Source organism: Poecilia formosa, unplaced genomic scaffold (genome assembly GCF_000485575.1).
Source record: "Poecilia formosa unplaced genomic scaffold, Poecilia_formosa-5.1.2 Scaffold45, whole genome shotgun sequence".
NCBI classification, from domain to species: Eukaryota; Metazoa; Chordata; class Actinopteri; order Cyprinodontiformes; family Poeciliidae; genus Poecilia; species Poecilia formosa.
The window spans coordinates 19,023-41,028 of record NW_006799984.1 but is presented as its reverse complement, the minus strand read 5'-3'; the positions used below and the strand labels follow the sequence as shown (position 1 = coordinate 41,028).

Sequence of the window (22,006 nt, the reverse complement as noted above, 5' to 3'; positions counted from 1 at the left end):
TGTGTGTGTGCGTGTGTGTGTGCGTGCGTTACCTTCTGTGTAGGAGCAGGACTGTGTGAGGGCCTGGCAGTGGGTGAGCATGGCCGTCCTCGTTACCGTGACGCCGAGGACGCCGCCGTCTTTACACGTCTTGTACTGGACGAACAGAGACAGGAAGTGATGATAATCATAACATTAAACTCTGATGGATAAAAACTAGAATATATAAATACATATACACATAAATACACAGCGTATACAATAAATGCACCGTCTGAGTTTCATAACGAAGCATCAAAGTTTTAAAAAGTGAAATGCAAGTTCTAGGAAAATAACCATAAGTTTTAGAAACTTTTGAGTTTCTTTTAAAGAAACTTTTCAGGTTCTGAAATTACAAACTGCAAAAACACAAAATCCTACCAAGTATTTTTGATCTACTTTCCCACATTATAAATGAAATAACCTGCAAGTTAATTTAGTCTAATTTCAAATGTACTTTGCACCAGAAACGAGGCTAAAATGTTGCGTTTTTGCAGTGCATTTTTTGCAAAATAAATCTGTAAATCTGAAAAAGCCTTAAGTAGCTTCTCGGGAAGTACTTGTAGTATTTTCAAAGTAGCTCTTTCTAAATTTTAATCTGCCCTGTGTTCATTTCTATTTGCTAAAAATAAAAGTTATTGCGATTTTGGGAAGGTCAAACTGAACAAAAAGGTTAAAGCTTCTGACTTTCTCATAGACATTTTGATATTACTGTCATAACCACCTACAGCACTGAATTTTTATTTTTATTGCTTCTCAGTTTTGGCCAGAATGAAAACATATTTGCTCCAGAGCAGTAAATATTAGCTGTCAGTCAATTCTTCATCTGCAGAGGCTCAAAACAACTACAATAAAAATGACAGATTTGAACAATAAAAAGAAAAAACTCTCTGAAAGCTGCTGAGTCACAATAATCCATCAGATTTACTTTAAAATAAGATCTCTGCTGTCTAAAACTCTGTCGGACCAGGCTGCTATGAAGGCCATGAATCACATTCGGATGTTATTTTTCTGAAATAACATTTTTTCATCCACAGAAAAACCAAAAGTCTTGCGGTAATTTTCATCCGTCTGGGTTTATCTGCAGAGCTGCTTCTGTCAGGAAAACAGGAGGTCATTTCTCAATCACCCCTCTTCTTTCATCAGTTTCCGTTTCAGCCTCTTTCGATCCAAAATGCAATCAAGGAGACATTTCACCTCAGCGCCGGCACAATTACCACCTGGCCGTCGAAAAGGACGTCACTTAAAAATCACATCAATCGCTGCGCTGCGGAGGAGCCAGGAAGTCGTGACTGAAGGAGGAGGCGCCGTACCTCGATGTAGGCAGTGTCCTGGTTGGCATCCTTAATCTGGGGGAACCAGTCTCTGGGCGGCTTGGACAGGTGTTTGGACTCCGGGACGAACCACAGAACCTTGGGCCAACCTGGACACAACATCATCAGATCAGAGAGAAATCTATCAAAGAACCTGCTACCTGTGGCCCATCCTAGACAACTTAGGATGGGCCACAGGTAAAAAAAAAATAGCTGCAAACAGATGAGCGACTAGTTTTGAAAAGCAGAAGTGGAGGCTCCTGGACGACCAACAATAATGTAAGTGCTTTCTGGATCGCAAGTCAACAACAAACCTCTCGTCTCGCCTGGTTTTACAGCCTTACAGCAGTAAAACCAGGTGACCAAATGTGCTGAAGCTCAGCTCAGGTTGCTAGGTAACGGGGCTGTGCTCAGGTGGGGTTGCTAGGTAACGGGGCTGGGCTCAGGTGGGGTTGCTAGGTAACGGGGCTGGGCTCAGGTGGGGTTGCTAGGTAACGGGGCTGGGCTCAGGTGGGGTTGCTAGATAACAGGGTAGTGCCTGTCGAATGTGACAAGTTTTTCACTGCAAAAACCAAAAATCTTACCAGTTTCTAGTCCAAATATCTCACTACACTTGGAATGAGACAAGGCCAGTGACTTTTAGTTTCATAAAAGAGTTTGTTTTAAGCTGATCATTTCTTAATATTGATGAAAAAGATGGCAGATTATTTTACTTATAACATGGGGAAAATGTCTTGTTATAAATGAAATAATCTGCCAATAGAACAAGAACTTTGTCATCAATATTAAGGAATTATTTACTCAAAACAAGCTCCTATATCTTGCTAAAATTGTTACTTGTACGATAGTTTTGTCGTATTTCAAGTGTACTAAAATGTTTGCACTAGAAACTGGACCAAAATACTTGGTAGGATTTGGTGTTTTTGAGTGAAAGACACCAAAACCATTAACCTGAAACTGTCTGGATGTTTGTTTTTACGAGCTTTTCCTGTTTTTAGAAGCATTCAAAAATGTGCAAAAAGTGAATCTTGCCTTTAAATCTTAAAGTTTTACTTCAGCTGCTAAAAGAACCATGTGCTGCTCAGTCGGCGTGGAAATGTTGCCTGGGTGTCAAATACTGAGAACAAACAGAGTTTGAGTCGTGCTAATGTCTGAATTACTGCAGATGGGGGAGAAAAGGAGGACAGCACCAGCCATGCGGCTGAGAGGAGCTTTAAGCTGATCGATATGAGAAGCACTTTGCTTTAATGAGCAAATCCTAAATCTGCTGGCATCAAGTTTCTATTTATAAATCCATTACTGCAAAGCAAACCGAGGTTATTTATCACAGAGAGATTCCTCTCCCTCATCCTCTCTGATGAGCCGACGATCTGCTTCACTTGGAAGTGGAACTCCACCTGCAGAGAGGTTTGATTTCTGCTCCGTCAGGTTATTTTAGGCCAGAGACGTCCAAACATGAGCAAAAATCGACAAGTCAAAATTACTTATGGGCCAAAAGAAGCAATTATAGAAGGATTAGAACAAAATCAAGCAACTAAAGTTGTCTAATTTTGTTATTTTTTTGTAGAAAAGGGACAAATCCGACACTTTAAAATGATTTTCTATAGCAAAATAAATTTCATCTAGTGTTCAAATTCAAAAATACTTTATTGATCCCAAAGGGAAAATACATTTTGATGCAATTCATATTAATTCAATTTCTTTAAAGAGTTACTTTATATATTGATGCCTTTTGGCAGGATAAACTCCTGTAGCAGTCTGTGTTACAGCAAATTTGAAGAGACCTCTGACTGAAGACGCTCTGTTTTCTGATTAAATTCTTTACTAATTCTTTTGGGCTTGATTGAACAAATTTATTCAGTTATAAGAAAAAGATCTGAGTAACTTCCTTTCAAAATAAAAGCTGATTTAGGAACCGCAAAGTCGACTTTTCAGTAAAAGTCTTTAGTTATTATTGGTGTTTAGTCATAAAGACACAATTACTTTGTGTTGTACTTAACATGTTCTGTTATGTTGGTTGTAATTTGATTAAAAATAAAAGAGTTTGCATTTATATCACACCTCGGGCCACAAATGGCCCCCAGGCCACATTTTGATGCCCCTGTTTTAGTTTAGTTTGGTTCTTCTTAATTAAAACACTTTAAACTGGACAGATGCATTTTTTTCTTGCTGAAGTCAATAACTCTTTAGAAATTACTGCAGAATTAAATAATTTTTGACAATTACCCATCAAAGTTTCCATTTTTCTCCTAACGTTAGCAGTAAATTTCCTTATAGAGCCCTAATTTCACGTTTTCCAAGCGTTGGAGTGCTGGAATCCCGTTTCCAGGAGGTCATTGAACACCTCATTGTTAGAAACAGAGTAGAAATAAACTATTTATAATGATCCTGGAAATGCTGCCAGATAATAAAACATCCTCCTGCGTTTGTGTTTTCTGGCTCCGACGTCGCAGCGCTCTGCTGCCGTTTTTCCATTTCATAGCAAACAGTTTACAGGGGCAGTCAATTAAAAATGTTATTAATTTTAAATAAATTAATTATATCTGTACAGCTCAGGACTCTTAATCTGAGCTAGTTCACATTAAAGTATCATTGAAGTATGTTTTGTTTCTTTATAAAATATGTAAAGAGACATTTAAATTTTGGATGTTTTTCTAACTTTCTTTTAATATTTAATGATTATTACTTTCAATGAGCATAAATTCTGCCTCATATCTTCTGATTTTAGTCAGTTTTGTCATGAAAAAATTAATTTTAATTCAAAATATCTTATTAAATCTGTTGTCCATGTCATAATATCTTATCTAATAACATTTTTCACAACAAATATTACTGATTCTAACAAAGTATGTAATATTTTATATTAATCACTTTCAATGTTATTCCGTCTCCACAGTTTTGATAAATTTGACAGCCAATCAGAAGGAATAACATTTCAATAAGGTATTTCAACACATTTTATAATATTTATTACAGAAGAAATTAGATTTCATTAAAATGGCTGACATAAAACTTATAATTTAAAAATTTAATGGATTACATATTTTTTAATTTCACATTTTTTTTGTCATCTTCTCTTCAACTTTATATTTATTTCTTGATGTCTTTTTGTAATGTTTGTAAAATTTATTAGAATTTTGAGTTTTGATTGTGTTAAGGTATTTCACTACGTCTGTTTTTTTTGGTAATATTTGTAAAAGTATGATTTTATTGTTGAGGTGTGGAAAAATAATGACAAACCTTAAATAAACAAAACAAATACAGAAAATAGCGCCCCCTGGTGGTTCCCAACATAAAAAATGTTGCTCTACAAAGCAGAAATGTGAACATGTCATGCATTTGCTGCTCATAACTTATTTTCTCTACACACTTTTAAAAACAATAAAAGTTTAAAACAATAACTTTGCCACATTTCCTAATATGGGCATGCTTCCTAACAATACGCCAACATCCGAGGTGTCATAAAAACCATATTTGGATTCTGTTCAGGTTTCATGCTTGTTCAGCCAGAAGTGTCAGGGTGGAGCAGGGCTTTGGGTGTTTGACCTTTGAACTGCGGGATCTCTCCGGTGGGGGTTTTGGGTAACCCCTTATGGCAGGCGTCGCTGGTCAGCGCCACGGTAACGCCGCAGCTGCCCAACAGGAAGCCGATCTGCTGACTGCCGGCGTCCTGCGAAGGCAGCAGAACGAAACATCATCGGGTCTGACGAAGACTCCTGCTGACGATGTGATGAAGGTGATCCGCCTCACGACACTCCGTCATTTTATTCTGCTCATTCCACATGCGGTGGGATCAAATGATGCCATCCTATGATTACTGCACAGTGTTTTATGTTACTTACTGTAAAGTATTCTCAATTCTCAGAGTTGGATATTAACTAGTTATTTTTACTTAATTACTTTTACTTCAGTAACTTTTTTGAGAAAAGTTACTTTTAGGAGTATTTTTACTCTTTCTTGAGTAAAATTTCTGGATTTTCTACCCAGTGAATCAAAAAAAAAAAACATGTTTAAACCAGAAATCCACCAGAAACACACAAACCTGCAGCTTTTAATAAAGTTTCCTAAGTTTTTTATTGAAAGAAACTGATTTGAAAAAATGTTCTTTTATTGTCAGTTTGGTCGTTAAAATACCAAAGTTTCCTCTTAACTTTGGGAGCTTATTTCCTAAATAATAATTCATGCCTTCTGTTTTGAAGCATTTGCTGAACGGATAAAGTGAATCCATGATGAATTCTCACCTTCCTGGTCAGCGGTACCTCTATCGGCACGGGGACGACCTCCGCCAGCAAACAGCCGTAAAAAGCCGTCATGAAGGCGCCGGGGTCGTTGTTGGGGAAGACCAGCGCCACCTACAGGCACAGAGAGAAATCAGAGTCACAGAAATGAGGTTTGGAAGGAAAGAAAGTCGATCAAGTCGCACATTAGAGTGTGATGATACTGGGAAAGTACGCGTCGCCATTTGGACGAGTTTGGGACAAAATCAGACCGGACTTTTGGTTTTTAATAAGAAAAAATAAAAACTGAAGATGTCCCGCTGACATCTCTGTATCTGTTTTTTATTTCTGTAACATTTCTCTTAAATCAGTTTGGTTTCCTGTTGTCTTCAAAAATATGACCAATTTGCTTATGTCATTCTTTGAAAAAGAAAAAAGATTAAAAATTTAATTTAAAAAAAAAAGTATTTTTTGTAGTCTCAAAAGCTATCAATAATCAAATAGGCTTAAGCTACAGTGAAAAAAATAAAATAAAATCATATCATTAACAAACAAAATTTTTTTTTTAAAAAAAAAAAAAAAAAAAAAAAAAAGTTCAGTTGATTTTTTATATTATTTTTTATTTTATAAAAAGAAATTTGGTTTAAAAAATAAATAAATAAAAATAAAACTTTTCTTAAATTTTATTCTTAGTTGCACAGTGCTTTCTTGGCCCCTATGCCAAAAGTTTAGATTTTTCCCGTCAGAGGAAACAAGTTTTAGTTTTTTTTTGTTTTTTTTGTAATGGCCTCTTCACTTGTGCTCAGTTCTGCTCTCTGTCTGATCCGTAAGCTTGTTAAATACCTTTTACTGCAGGATTTTATTGATTGTAAATGTTTTACTTCCATTAAGATAAGTCTCCGTGTGTATCAAGCACACAGGACATGAACATATCAGCAGCTAACATGCTACTGCACCATGTTATCTCTGCCTTATTGGATCCAGTTCAGCTCCAGTTGCCTGCTGTGCCGTTCCCAGTAAGCCCAGTGAAGTGCTGTTTAAATGCTTTTATGCACATCACTACAGTAGATATGTTCTGTGCGCTATAAGCTAAGTGCAGCTGCCTTGTAATGATGCGTTAACAGATATTGATGCGTTGAGCCGCTCAGGATTCATCTGGAGATAATTGAGGACGCATCAGACACAGAAAATAAAGATTTTTTAAGAGCCTCTGATTGGTTGTGTGGTTTATCATTTATTCATATAAAATGTGTTGCAGCAAAATGGAACAACAGACAGAGAAACCAACCTTACGAATCTTTGGTTTATTCGCCTTTTCACTGCGAATCTGCTTGAAAATATTAACTATTATTAGTTGATACTTTAGCAAATTGAAAAGTGAAATTTTTGTTATTAGTTTTCTTCTTTAGCAGAGGAATCACTGGAATGTGATTATTTTATTTCAGCTTTGTGCTCTTTTGGTCCCAAATTCTCTCAGGTTTTAATAACTTAGATCAGGGATGTCCAAGGTGCGGCGCGTGGGCCATCGGTGGTTGAATTTTTCGTGGTCCGACTGCAATCCAAGAACGGCAAAAACATGGCCTTAGAAACACTTTTGGTAATTTTCTAATTATATAAAGTTTATATCTTCTTAAACTGAAAATTTTAGCTAAAACACAAAATCTTTCTTTATTTTTTTCCTTTTTTCTCATGGAAACCTTTAGCGAGTTTTATGCAGACCCATCCAGCATATTTGGCTAAAAGCAGCAAAATGTGTTGAAGAAAAGTCTTATTTTCTAAAAATCATTTTATAGACTTAAAAAATGGAAAATAATGAACCAAAAATTCAAGTGACTTTAAACATCAAGACAAATGGAAAAAATATGTTTTATTCATTGTTGTGCAGATAAAAAGCAAAGAATTCACCAGAATATTGTTTTAGTTCTTAATTGGAGAAAATATGTAAATTATTTAAGTTCCTCCAGGATTTTGCTAAATGTTTCTGTAATTTATTCCTAATCTAAATCACAGATTTTCTTGTGCTACTTTGGAAATATTTTCAAGGAATTTTACGATATTTGCGCATACATTTTAAAATAAATGTCACTTTTTGTTACTTGTCATATCAATCATGAACATCAAGGTGGAGGCACAGAGTGTTAGCAGAAAGAAATACCGCCACCTGCAGGTAGGAGTTAGCATCATTTAGACCCAAAGTTTTTGACCATTTTTGCTGAAAATCTGGAATCGACTCACAATTTTGCAGTAGAAGATTTTACATAAACTTCAGTGGTAAAATTGGGAAAAAACGAGCTTCAATCATACAAATGGAGAATTACACAACGTTAAATAACCTCCAGTAACAATTTAAAATTCACCAGATAAAAAGTCCATAACCAGCTCTCAGGGTAACTGAATCTGCCTTTAGACGTGTTTCATTAAAACTAATTTATCCTTGAAGAGAGCAGCGTGTTGAAGCTAACAAAGGCTGGTCTGTAATTCCCACAGAGCAGGAGGGAAAAAGCAGAGGAGTCATAATTAAAACAGCGCTGAGTTGCCCAGCATTGTGTCAGCCTTGACTCATTTTCCAGCTGAGCTCCAGATCAAGCTTAAAATAAAGATGAAAGCGAAGAAGCGCAGACACTCGGGGCGTCGCATGACATCAGAAACACGCAGGACTGCAGCTGAAGCGTTTTCCTTTTCAGTTTGAATTTCTCTTAATGTCCTGAGCGAAGGGTTCACACAACGGGACAGAGAGAGGAAGCTCTGCGCTGAGGAGCGGCCGTCTGCTGCGTTAAATTAAAAAGTCTGAGTGACGACGTCACATAAAAATCATAAATTCAACCCAGATGCACTGGGATTTGTCTAAATCTGAAGGAAACGATGACGTCTGGTGTCTGGGATTAATTCAAACTGATTAACAGTTTCTACACGCTGCTCATCTTTTAATGTCATGAAAAAAAAGATCAGTTATCTGCTGCTAATCAGCCGTTTGTTGTTTTAGAGTGTAACCCTATCAAGGGCCTCCCAAAATCAGTCTTAGGGCCACAAATGGCCCTAAGACAAGGCCACTTTGAACACCCTTGACTTTCATACTGGTTCATACTGCTAATTAAACTTGATCGTAATCAGACTTCTGTTGAGCGGTTTACAAACTCAAAGCGACTCGCATGTGCAGAAAAACGTCTCACTTCCTGTTTATGTAAATAAAAATGAACGGCGCCATCTATGGATGGATTTTAAAGTTGTTGAGTAACGGGAGCCGACGGTATCGTCACAAGATCATAAAAAGACGAAGGAATCTGATAAAAGGAAAACACACGTCTGTCTTCTTCTGGTGTTTAGTTTCACAGATAGAAGTGGCACAAATAAAACCGCATTGAATAAAAAAAAATCTGATTTGTGTTGCTTTTGCCTCCAACTAAAACAACATGGCAGCACAATTTCAGATTTGCAAAGTTTTGTCTGTTAGAGGCTAAAGTTGAGACGTTTTTCACGGCAAACCAGACGCGTTTCTTTAAACTCACCCGGTCTCCGGGTCGGACCAGCGGTTCCTGTTTGGTTCCCAGTTTGTGCAGCAGGTTGTACGCCACCTTCACACTCCTGGACCACAGTTTACCTGCAAGCACATCAAAACAGAGCAGGTTACAAATACTTACAGCGTTTTGTCACGTGGGCCAAAATCAACATGTCAATTACAGGCCAACAAATAAAAATAGGAGGATTAAAATAAAATCAGGCAAATAAAATCGTCTGATTTTGTTGTTTTTTTGTAGAAAAAAGGAAAAATCAAAATTTTTCTATTTAAAGAAACTAAATAAAATTCAAAAATAGGGAAATTAAATGTAACTTATGTTAATTAAATTTCTTCAGAGTTGCTATAGCTAGTGATGGCTGTTGGCAGGAGAAAGCTCCTGTAGCAGTCTGTGTTACAGTGAATTTGAAGGAACCTCTGACTGAAGACAGTTTGTTTTCTCAGCAAATTATTTTCAAATTCTTTTAAAGTTTGATTGAACAAATTTATTAAGTTATAAAAATAAGATCTGAATCACTTTCTTTCAAAAATAAAAGCTGATTTAGGCAACTTTTCCGAAAAGTCTCTCATTGTAACAGCTTGGTCATAAAAAGACAAACACTTTGTGTTGTACTTTACTTTTTCCATTATGTTGGTTATAATTTTACCTTGACTAAAATCAGTAAAGTTTTTATTTGTATTGTGTTGAATTGCACACAATACAAACTTTGGACATTTGTGTCCAGCTTTGATGACATCATCACTCCCCACATCCAACATCCTGCAGAACAGAGACGATCCCAAAGCGTTTGATCAATCAGATGCTGCGTCTTGAGGGAGGAATGGTTTGAAAATGATCACAGATTTCTCAATGTGAAATAAACTCAACAGGCTTTTTTAATTACGGCCGAGTCCAGAGAAGCTCTGCAGTCAAACTGAAAAACCACAACACACCAGGAGAAGTGATGAAGGCCAGAGGAGGGATCTGTTACACATGTTTAGGTGACACAGATCAACCTTTCACCTCTTCAGGAGGAAAATATGAAAAAGAAAAAAAGTTTTTCCATCTGGAAAAAGGTGCAAGTCACTTTAACAATCCCCCAGAGCCACATGAAGCCAATAAACACTGTCAAATCTTTCTGATCAGTTTCATTCTGCCCGCCAGCTCCGTTCATTAAAGCTGTAACCCCAAACAAAGGAATCAGCTCCATCCGCTCCGTTTTATCCCTCATTTCAAACTGTTACACTGATATCATTATGCATGAGCAATCCAGCGTGAAATACTGATTTTCTTTCTTTCTTCCAAGTGTTTGTCAGAACTAATGAACAGACGATAATGAGATCTTGGAGATTCAAGGCGGCAGACGGACGTGGCCGTAAATCGCCGTGTTTTCATGTCTGAATTATTAACGGAGGGAAAACAAGAAGGAGAAGCTTTCCTGCTCGGCTTTTTCCATTTCCCTCCAGATTTACCGCCAACGCAAAGCAAACAAAAACAAAGGCGAACTCTGTCAAACACAACAGCTTGAAGGAAATAATCTGGACTGTTTTATCCTGGATTAATGTTTAATCTGAACCAGACTACGATGGATGTGACGATGAAACAACGATCTGAAAATCTGAGACTCAAACTTCCTCCTACTTTCCTCGTATGTTTAGTTTCTACCAATTTGACTACAATCAGTCAGTGTGGCATTAATTACCGCACTCCTACGGAGGATTAGGGCCACTGAAAACAAATTCTGAGATTAACGCCAGAAATCTAAGGAAAACATTGTTGTTTTTTTTTCAGTTGTCCTAATCTTTAGTTTTCTTTTGCTAGCAGAAGTTCAGACTCTTTATTTTATCACATCTCTCTTACATGAAATACGGGAAACACACAGAGATCTTCCTGCATTGTCACCAGACGATTCTGCCTCTTGCAGTTTCTTCCATCTCTTTCTGAGTCATGGCTGGAAGTGACTCAGCATTTCCTGACATGACCAAGCATGTTTTCCTTCACCAAAGCAGATTTAAGCTGATCATTTGTGGCTAACAGAGGGAAGTTTGAAACTTCCTCCTTATATTTTGGAGTTGATATCTTGGTATATTTAAATCTCAGAGAAATTCGGCTCCTGACTGTGTGGAAACTTTTCCCATCATGAATCAAAGTGTGTTTTTCTGCTGGCTGCTATGAGAGGTTATCAGCAGAGCAGCGCGGATGAGCTGCGGGTTGAAGAAGTGGGCATCATGAATTCCCTCTGTTCTCCGGGGGCGAAGGACGGCTCGGCAGGAAGGAAACAAAACAAGTTTGTCTTTGTGGGCCAACATCAAAGGCGAGACACGACAGGAATCAGAGATAGAGAGGAAAGAGGGAGGATGAGATTTAGATTCAACACACACACACACACACACACACACACACCTGCTGAAATCTCACCGTGTTTCTGTCTCCTGTGGTCGACTCCTGAACGCAGGCTGGAGACATTTCACAGTCTGGTGAGCGCTCATATCGTCTCATCATCTACAGCGGGCAAACGCCTCTCACATCACTGACATCAGTCACACACAACCTGAACTGCTGCTTGGAGAAAAACGATGCTAATCCCCTGAGACCATGGCTAGCATAAAGCTGCAGGGACGCCAGAAACTTCTACCAAACTCTCCCAATAATTCAAAATAACATTTTTGATTTCTTTTGAGTGATCCACCGCCGTACAAGCTCTGCTCACAGCATGTGTTCACTACTTATTCTGCTCTGAATATTATGTTGGAACAGCAGTTAAATTTAGCTTCCATTTAGCATTAGCTTTGGTAAATACCAATATGTTATTGGGCTTTAGCTTTAGCTTCTGCTAAATATTATATTGGTATTGTGAATTAGCGTTAGCTTCTGCTAAATACAGTGTTATCTGTCACTGTATTTAGCAGAAATACAATATTAAATAGCACTTTAACTTTATCTTCCACTAAATACTGCGTTGATATAGCGCCTTAGCATTAGCTTTTCCTAAATACCATGTTGTTATTGCGCGTTAGCTTCTGCTAAACATTATGTTGGTATATGATTTTAGTGTTGGTGGAACTAATGTTTGTTATTATTGCTTTTTAACAGAGCACAAGAGAAAAAACTACAGTTTTATAGTTTGTTAATTGCACAAAAAAAATTGTTAGCATATGTTTAGTTCCAAGAAAAATAAATAAATCTCGAGGAATCTTGCAGGCCACACTTAAAAAATAGAATAAAACAACTAAGCTGTTGTCATTACAGCAACCAAGCTGACAAACCATTTCAGACATAAACCCAGCCTTCACTACTCTAACGTCCGAGGCGTTTTTAAAGCAACCCTTCACCTTGTTCTCCTTCCAGGTGCGACTCTGTGTGATAATCTGTGCTTTCGCTGCGATGTGAGGATCATTTCATTCACTCTGCTGCTCAGCGGGACGTTTGGCTCTAAATTCATGAGGACCTGCGGCCTGTTCACAGCAGCTAAATCTCCTTATTTACGCCGTTTTCTCTGCTGCCGTTTGCTTCTCTAATCAATCTCCAGGCTCCGGCTGAAACTCAAACCTGAGAGAAGACCTTAATGCGATTCAGCCGGAGAAAATTAATTTGGAAAGCTGGAGCTGTGTGAAATGGTTGCTATCTGCTCGTATCGCTTTAAATTACTTTATTCCAAACTGGATGGCATGTTTAGGCCATGTTTGTACAAGTGTACCTTTTTCACTGTGGCGCCTTGAAGTGGAGCAAAAGTTGTTTTAAATCTATTTATTTGTTGCTCCATCAGATGCATCTTTTCAGTTTCTGACCTGAATTTCATGGGAACAGTCAGAGTTTTAAAACTATCGCCTATAATCTGCTGAAAAGTGAGTTACACGCTGAAGTGAGATGCAATTCCCTCATTGCTGCAGAGGTTGTAAAAAAGTTCTTATTTGCATGAGTCACTTTGCAATTGATTTAAAGAAAACTCTGAGAAACTGGACGTTTGGGAGAGAAACACAAACAAAAGGAATAAAAATGAATAATAATCAAACGCTCCCTCCTCCTGCACTCTTTAAAACATTTCTTTCACAGGTTGCTAATGTGCTTAGCGCTCTGCTCGGCTGCCATTAGGGGAATTATGCTCCCGCAGCGGGCGCTGGGCATTGTTTGGTGCTTCCATTAATCAGCTCTCGGCGTAAAACTGAATTGTTTTTAGCATTTTTCTCTCCACACAACAACCTTGAGGAAGAATTAGATCATGCACTGCAAAAACACAAAATCTTACAGAGTATTTGTAGTCTAGATTCTACTGCAAAAATCTTAGATCAGTTGAAATAAGACAAAACTGTCTTACAATTTAAGATACAGCAGCTAATAATTCCTTTTGATTAAAAAGTACTACTCCCATTGGCAGATTATTTCACTTATAACATGGGAAAAATGTTTTCTTATAAGTAAAATAATCTTCCAATGAACCAATGCTTTTTGATCAATATAGAGAAATTATTGACTTAAAGCTCAAACTTCTTGCTGAAGCAACAAAAGCAGCATTCAGCACCACAAACACCTGAAACAAAGAGGTGTTTTAAAATCTAGATTATAATCCCATCTGTTTTGCACTTGGAAAAATGCAATGCTTCAGTTGTTGACTGTGTGTTTTATTTGTGTTTTTATAATATAATCACTCTGAACTGCTTTGCTGCTGAAATATATTACACATATAAACATGATTGATTGATTTGTAAGTTAGTTTTGTATTATTTCAAGTGTGCTAAGATATTTAGCCTGGAAACTAAAAAAACTTGGTAAGATTTTGTGTTTTTGCAGTGCACAGGATGACATGGGAACAGAAATGCCACTTTTGGTGGATAATTTTCCATCTTCTGACAGCCGTCCTACCGTAGGTGAGAACGTAGAGCGGCTTGCCGTTGGTGTCCATGGTGGTCAGACACGGCGCCTTCGGGGAGATGGTGCCCCACCGCTGCAGCGCCGCCTCCAGGGACGGCGGCCAGTTGGTCACCACGCCCAGCTGCTCGCCTCGCATGGCCGCCATCTGCGCCCCCTCGGCTTTGGGAAGGTTGGGGTCCGGCTGCTGGACTGCAGGAGAGGAAAAAACCAGAAGAAGAACCGCGATGAGGTCACGGCGTCGTACGATTTACATCTTTTGTAAATGTGGTGTTTTCATTAAGGCTGCGGCATGCAACTTTAATAAAAATATGTTTGCATGCACTGCAAAAACACAAAATCTTACCAGGTAATTTGATCAAGTTTCTAGAGCAAATATCATAGTACCTTGAAATAAGATAAATTTAACTTACAAATGGCTTTTCAGTCAGAAATATGAGCTTGTTTAAAGTAAATAATTCCTTAATATTGATGAAAAAGTGATACTTCAAATGGCAGATTATTTTACTTATAACAAGATATTGTTCCCATGTTTTTAGTGAAACAATTTGCCAGTGAAACTAGTTATTTTTTCATCAATTTTAAGGAATTACCACCTTAAAACGAGCTCGTATTTCTTGCTGAGAAGTTACTTTATTTTGTCTCATTTAAAGTGTTCTAAGAAATTTGCAGTAGTTGGTAGGACACTGTGTTTTTGCAGTGTATCTTGTCCAGATGTTTCCACCAATCATCTTGCCATTTGTAGCTGTTTTTCTACGATTCTCCTCATTTCTCTAAACTTTCCCAAACTGATCCAATCCAATTAGTCCCTGAAGTTATTTTTCAAAGACAAAGACAATCTACCATCTGTAACTAAACACAACCACTGGCCATGTGGAGCTTTGATTGTGTCAAATTAAACTCAGAAAATTCAGCAGCACCTTTTGTGTCTGTTCATACATTAAAAGCAAAAGAAAATCATCCAATGAACTAACCTGCTTTTTAAGGCCTTAAAGTGCAAACTCAGCATTTTAATGAAAACAACATGTTTCATCCATGGTGATGAATTTTAACAATGCACTGAGCCAAACATTTACTATTCATGCTTAAATTATTAATTAACTTCTGGTTCTGCAGCGTTTGATACTGAAAGCAGAAGGAAATATTCATCAGCGTGGCTCGGCCTTGTCCAGGGAATGTGGCGATTTTGTCTGAATTAAGTATTTTTCGGCTTCATGAGGTAAAACAAATGCTGGTTGTAAAACAAAATGAAAGAAAAAAGGAAGTAAATCCCAATCTGGGGTTAGATTTTTTAAATATTTTCTTTTTACCCTCCAGGAGCTCCTCAAAGTCATCGACGAAGAACTCCCTGAGCGGCGGCCGTTTGGGTCTCTTCAGCGTGTTGACCAGCTGCTGGATCTTGGCTGAAACTCTGCTGCTGACTGGAACACCTGCAGAGCAAAAACAGCTTAATCGAGGTTTAATCTGAGATTTCCTGGAGTTTTACCTCAAATCATAGCAAACGAAGCAGAACAACCAGAGGATCAAAATGAGATTAAAGGCTGAGGCTGCAGGTGTGTTTCTATTGGCCACAGAATTACGCAATTTGTTATTTTGAAAATAAATTTGCTTTATGGAAACAATGGACAATTTTGGAAAAAAAATAGTTGATCACAAGTTTTTTTTTTTTTTTATTTATTTTGCAAAACTGCAATGAAAACTCTTTTTTGCATCATGAGAGTCACATGATTAACAACCTGATGTTGCTACTGCTGGAAACCACAAAAAAGACGACAGGAAGTAGAGGGATTTAAAACAAAAACAAAAATCATAATTCTGAGATTACAGATTACTCTGAGATTTAATGTCATAATTCAAGACAAATTCTGATATTAAAGTCACAATTATCAAATTTAAAAAAATAATTTTGAGAATAATGTCACAATTCTAAGATTAAAGTCAGAATTCTCCTTTTTCCCAGATGCCCTAATCCTGTTCTGTAAAACAATGCTAATGTAGTTCTAAAAATGTTTTGTTTTCCCCAAACACGGTTAATTTAAACAGATTTTATTTACTCTAGGAAAAAAAGCTACTCCTATTTTACCAACATGGATTTTTAAATGAAGTTAAAAAACAAACTGAAACCTCCTCACTTACACTCCAGACTTATTCTTTATTCCCGAAATGTTTATTAATCTCAATAAGATAAAGTGCCAAATAAATAAGAGTCTTTAATGATTTTTCTACAATTAGAGATTAAAAGCCTGAAATAAATGTAGTGAAATCTGGTAATTAGCTGATTGTTACCAGGTAAAATCCAGCTTTGGATTTCTCTCTTTTATTTTTATGACTCATTTCAGTTTGAACATGTCTAAAAAGACAAACCATTCCAGTGAGTCAGATAAACAAAGTTTTTAAAGAAAAATAATGAACGCCATGCAGGTTTTTCCGTCTCACCGTCTCCGGTCTCCATCAGCTCGGCGTTTCCATATTTGGGCGTCTGCCTCTGGGCCGCGGAGCCGCCGCCGCCGCCGGGTGGGCCCCGCTCCACCTGGATCCCGTCTGCGGTGGTGTTGGCCGTGTTGTTGGTGCAGCCGGTCACATCCGGGGGTGCAGAGTGGTTTTCTGAAACAGATGTTGGAGCGAGTCAGAACCAACCGCACTGCGCCATGAAGGAAGCTGCTGCTGAACCTGAAGTCTGAATTTAAACAGAAAATTGGGAAAAACTGTTTTATTGAGCGAATGCTCATCAAGACAGGGTCTGTAATTGAGATTTATTACAATTAGCAATAAATCAATGATAAATTAAAACACACTGAATAACTTCCATTTGAATTATCATCGTTTTTCTCTTTTCTCTCTTGTTTTCTACCAAAACCGATGATAAAAGTCTTCAGTCTGGTGCAGAGGGTTAGACTTCATAACTTATTTTATTTGTTGTTTCTGTTGTTTTATTTATTTTGGATAAAGGTTTGAAATGAAGCAAACAGCAAGAAGGTTCGATATTCGAATCCCAGCCAGTCAAAGCCGCTAAAGTCGGATTTTAAATTAAGAAAATCAAAATAAAAGCAGAAAAAAACTCAATTCAGTGAAAATCCACCTTACCAAACAGCTTCCTAATAAAAGCTCTAATTTCCAACAGTCCAACTCTTTCCCTGAATGCAGCAGCTCCTGTCTTTGAAAATCTACTAAAAAGACTCAATTTTCTCCTCAGACCTTCGATATTCAGCCCATTTTTGCCACATTTAGGAACCGTTTTCTGTTTCTGATGTTTCAAAGCTCCAGCGAGCCTCAGACTCTCCACATGTGCGTCAGTTTTATTTTTTTTATGCAGCTCGACCGCGGTTTAACGGCATCAAACGGTGTTTACCTCCCTTTGCCGGACGCCGCTCCCAGACGGACTGTGACGAGATGAATCTAAACTGAAATGAGTGAAAATGTGAATTTTATCTGCAAAAGACGGAGAGATATTCAGCAAACTGGAGTGTTTATGTTGCGGCTGCATTAAAATTTCCTCACACGTTATTACAACGGTGAACTGTGGTTAATATTTGGCACTAAATTAAATATGAGAAAAATATCTTTAATTGATGGTAATGGATCCCTGGAGAGTAAAATTTAATTTCTTATATCTTTCTCAGACACAATCCGGCTTTTAATCTTATTTCTCACATGTGATTCAGAATTAGAGAGAAAAATATAACCAACACTCATGTCTTTACTTCAAAATCTCAGATTAGAGTTTCACAGGAATCTTCAGTTTCTACTGATTTATATGCAAACTCTCCCTTCATCTTTTCACTTCCCTGAAACAGAAAAATGAACATAAAACATGTTCAAGGTAGTAAAGATTCATAGAAATGAAGCAACATTTATAAGGTAAAAAAGAAAATAAGACTTGCTGCTAATATTTTAGCCTATTTCTGGTTAAATATTGACAACTGTTTCTTATGGTGACACAAAAAAGCAATTTCAAAATGGAAATGTTTAAAATTAAACAATATTTAGCCCTTCTTGAGGCTTAAAAAACACTGAGATGCTTTCAGGAAGTTCAGCTCATCCCTGTTTGTTCAGATGGCTGAAATCTGAGCCCAAACCGATCCGACCGGTCGTAAAAAAGTCCCGAAAACAAGACGGGAGTCTGCTGGCAATGACGCAGCGTGCCGTAGACGGCCAGACGAACAGAACATCTCGTCTGGACCTGCGCTGAATAATAACGGCGCTGCATGCAGGACGGGCATGCTAATTACTGCAGCGCGTTGCACATTCAGCCTCTCCAACATCTGGGCTGTTGGACGGAAAGTCAGGCGCAGTTCGTCTGTCTGGAAATGAGCTTGTGCAACTCCAACGACCTCGTCAGACGACTGGGAGACGAAGATGAGAGTCAGCTGAGGATGAAGATGAGGAACGCCTGGTTCACTGCAGGAATACCAATAAGCCAGTCCGTCTCCCAAAGACAGATTCAACCTGCCTCAGTTAGAGAGAGTGCAGAGAAACCTTGATAAGTTAGTCCATTTCATTACAATTTTTGTCATTTTAGTTGCCATAGAAACTATGTATGTATTTTTTTTACTTAATCTAAATAATTTTAAGTAACAGAGACACACAGCAGGAAAACAGTCTTCATTCCTCCAACATCAGATTTGAGATGAAGCTGCTCTGAAAACATAAACATGCTGCAGAAACACTCAAATCAATAAACACCAAACAGAAGAAAACAACGAGGGAAACTGCGAGCTGGGTTTTTAAACGCCTTCAAAACATTGTTGATCTTTATCAACAATTCACAGCTTTTATTTACTTTCATGCATCAGCAGCTCAATGCTATTGGAATTAGCATTGAAATTAGCGCTTCCACGCTAACACAGCTACAAGCTAAGGGATTCAGGAAACAACCATCAGGGTGGAAGGGGAAACTGAGCAGCAAAACGGGAAATACGACATCCATATCGGCGCCAAAGGATGGCAGGAGATCGGCTGGAAAATTCTCCGATCTCAGACTTACCGGAGCGCCGAGGCTCAGAGTTTCCGTTCTGTACCAAACCAGCCGGCTCTGCCTTCCTCCTCCTCTTCCTCAAGGAGAGGTGGCTTAAAAGGCCTGAAGAACAAGAGCGGAGGGAACCTTGAAACTAGGCGCCAGCAGAGCCGTTCAGTAAGACACTGACCGCTCATAGTTACCGCAGCAGATTTAGCATTTTTGCTGTATTAAAACAAAAAGCATCTGTTTTTCAGTTTCTTTTGGTCTTCATAGAATACATTTACTTCCAGCAATAAGGACAGGATTTGGGTCACTTTGTTTCAAAACGTTTATAACAGATTTAGCCAAATTTAAGCAAGAATAAAAGCTGATTCGGGTGCAGAAAATTTGGCTTTTCAGTAAAAGTCTGGATAAACTTGGTCTTAATTTTGTTAAAACTTGGTGATAAAAACACAAAAATGCTTTGTGTTGCACTTTACATTTTCCTGTCTAAGAAAATTATGTTGGTAATAATTTTTACTCTAATTACGAATTAAAAAGTCTCTATCTGCATCAACGGGCCAAATTTGTATAATTTTTGAATTGCAGTTTGGGACCACAAAAAGTCAGTCTAGGGGCCACAAAAGGCCCACGGGCCGCCCTTTGGACAACCGTGTCCTCCAGCTTTGACCTAAAACATGGAAATGAAAAGCAGAACATCTCAACACATCTGGATTCTGCGAAGAGAAAATCCTCTGTAATGAAAATTATCTCAGAAAACAAAACAAGTTAAAGATTACATTTTGAGGCTTGGATTCCATGTTTCTGCAGTTCTGAAGGAGAAACATTTGAAGCTGGATAATAAAACCCCGGAGCTGCCAGAGCTTCACTCCAACAGTAAAACAGCCGTCCATCAGAACATAAATAACGCCGAACCTTGAGTCATTCATCAGCACTTTGCAGTAAAGCCGTTCCCTCAGCTGAAGCCACAAATTAAAGCTCCAAGATCTGAGACAGAGCGGGCCGGATGTGAGGGAGTGGACAGGTAGAAGACCTCCATAACTTCAGATATAACACCGGTTATAACTCAAACACATCTTAAAACCTTCAGAAAAGGCCTGAACATTTAAAAATCAGCTCTAAATTATCTCCGGTCATGACAGAGTCAAAGGTGAACAGAAATAACCTCCAACAAAAACAACCGGATTATTTCTGGCTCATCTAAAACTGTTTAATTTGAACAAGTGGCTCTTTAGACCTTATAAAATGACTCTTAATAAATTTGGCTAAAGATAACACAGACTGAACTAATGTTTTGAAACGTATAACAACAAATAATGGAAAGATAAAACTCACTTTCTACAAAATAAGTATTTTTAGATTTATTTTTGTCATTAAGATGGAAACTGTGCATTTTTTAACATAGTGGATGTTATTTCTCAAAATAGAAATAAAACAGTGGTTATTTAAAAAATAGATTTCCTAGATACTTATAATAATTAATTATAAATAGCCTTTTTCAAAACATCTGTGGCTCTGAACGTGTTTCATTTAAATGGACTGAGGCCCAAAATGTCTCTGGATTGTAAAAGTTGCCGACTCATCGGGGATGCATGAAAACTAAAATGTTTTATCAATCAAATATCTGTATAATCCCAAATTACATCCATGTAAAGAGAAGTCACTGAATGCTATTTGTTGATATTTTAACAGATTTACTGCAAAAACAAAATTTTACCACATTTTTTGATCTAGTTATTGTGCAAATATCTTAAAATATTTTTAAATAAAACAAAATTAAGTTATAGACAACCTTTCAACAAGATATAGGAGTTTAGTTTAGGTAAATAAATCCTTGATATTGATGAAAATGTACTGGGTCCACTGGCAGATTATTTCATGGTGGAAATATCTTGTTAAGTGAAACGATTGCCAATATCAAGTTATTATTAGCTTAAATCATTTGCCTATTTCTTGCAGATGTTACTTGTATGTTGGCACGATTAAAATATAATTAAAATAAGAGATTTTCACTATAAAATAGATTACAAATACTTGGTAAGGCTTTGTTTTTTTTGCAGTGTTTTTAACTCAACTAGTCTCTAAGTCCCATCTCACCGCCTGTTTTTCCTGTTTCATTTATCCGAGGTCGGCTGAGTGCTTTTACGTCAAGGTCTCGATGCTTTTCTGCTGCTTCTGCCTCCCTGGAAACAACTTTCCACTAATTTCAGCCAGCAGGGAAGAGTGACGCAGGAAATCAGCGGGAATGAGCTCCAAACAAACACAGACACCAGCAAACGAACGGCGTGCGCAGAACCACCACCGCATGCTGGCGGGGTGGAGCTGGCAGGAAGCTCTGTGCAGTATCTCCAGAGCTGGAGACCGACCGCGCCGGCGTGACAACAAGCAAACGTCTGCCAGCGTGTTTAGTCATGACGCTGCCACAGCAAGAGACAGGAAAAAGGTGGCAACAGGAGCTATGGAGCCGCTGCGGGGCAATTTATACCTGCCCTGAAATCATTTTCTGCCCTTCTGTTTTCTGGTGGCAAGCGAAAAGCTAACAGTTTAGTAAAACCCTTCAATACAGGGACTTGCAAAAGCAATAACCCTTAAACTTTCTCTTATTTAAAAATATTACAACCAAGAATTTCCAATTGTATGATGTGGTAGACCATTATTGTGAAGTGAAAGATAAACAAGGTGTTCTATCATTTTTAGGGCACCTGCACTAACTTAAACTTAGAGTAAGATAATGCTAATGCGCTAAACCAATATTCTAATTAGCAGAAGCTAATAAAAAAGCACCTAACCCTAAAAAACGCCTGTTTTAATAGTTCAAACACCAGATAAACCTCATAATGCATCAGTTCGCACAGAGGAAACAATCTTAGCACTAACAGTCTTCCATATCTCGGCGTTTTGGGGTTCAGCCAATCAGCATCAAGAAAATGAATGGGGCTCCAGGATTGGCTGTTTTGCGAAACGCCAACCAATGGCAAGTAGCATTGCTGCTACGTATTAAAGCTTCCTAAGCTGCATTTTTCTTCAAATATTTACAAAAGAATCCAAAAATAGACAAATTTTCAGCAAATAATTTAGAGTTATGTTAGGAAAAAAATTTGAACAGCTGATATTCCACTGTAACAAAATGTGCAAAGAGTT

The 22,006-nt window shown here is 37.8% G+C and overlaps 1 protein-coding gene across 8 annotated transcripts in view; it reads right to left on the bottom strand.

The window, feature by feature from the left end:
* LOC103137946 (disco-interacting protein 2 homolog C) overlaps positions 1 to 22,006 on the bottom strand; it is an 82,205-nt gene that overhangs the window by 44,432 nt on the left and 15,767 nt on the right. For 5 of the 8 annotated variants that reach the window (XR_001662090.1, XM_016671483.1, XM_016671485.1 and 2 more), the window contains exons 3-11: positions 18,893 to 18,985; positions 16,345 to 16,512; positions 15,219 to 15,338; positions 13,903 to 14,100; positions 9,055 to 9,146; positions 5,573 to 5,683; positions 4,878 to 5,001; positions 1,332 to 1,441; positions 33 to 135 (exon numbers count right to left, since the gene is read on the bottom strand). Coding sequence is in view for 7 of the 8 variants with exons in the window: in XM_016671483.1 (XP_016526969.1) it covers positions 33 to 135; positions 1,332 to 1,441; positions 4,878 to 5,001; positions 5,573 to 5,683; positions 9,055 to 9,146; positions 13,903 to 14,100; positions 15,219 to 15,338; positions 16,345 to 16,512; positions 18,893 to 18,985 (1,119 nt within the window). In the remaining variant the exon portion in view is untranslated. Of the gene's footprint in view, positions 1 to 32; positions 136 to 1,331; positions 1,442 to 4,877; positions 5,002 to 5,572; positions 5,684 to 9,054; positions 9,147 to 13,902; positions 14,101 to 15,218; positions 15,339 to 16,344; positions 16,513 to 17,919; positions 17,927 to 18,892; positions 18,986 to 22,006 lie in introns of all 8 variants that reach the window. The other 3 variants (XM_016671487.1, XM_007551961.2, XM_016671488.1) reach the window with 2 other exon arrangements.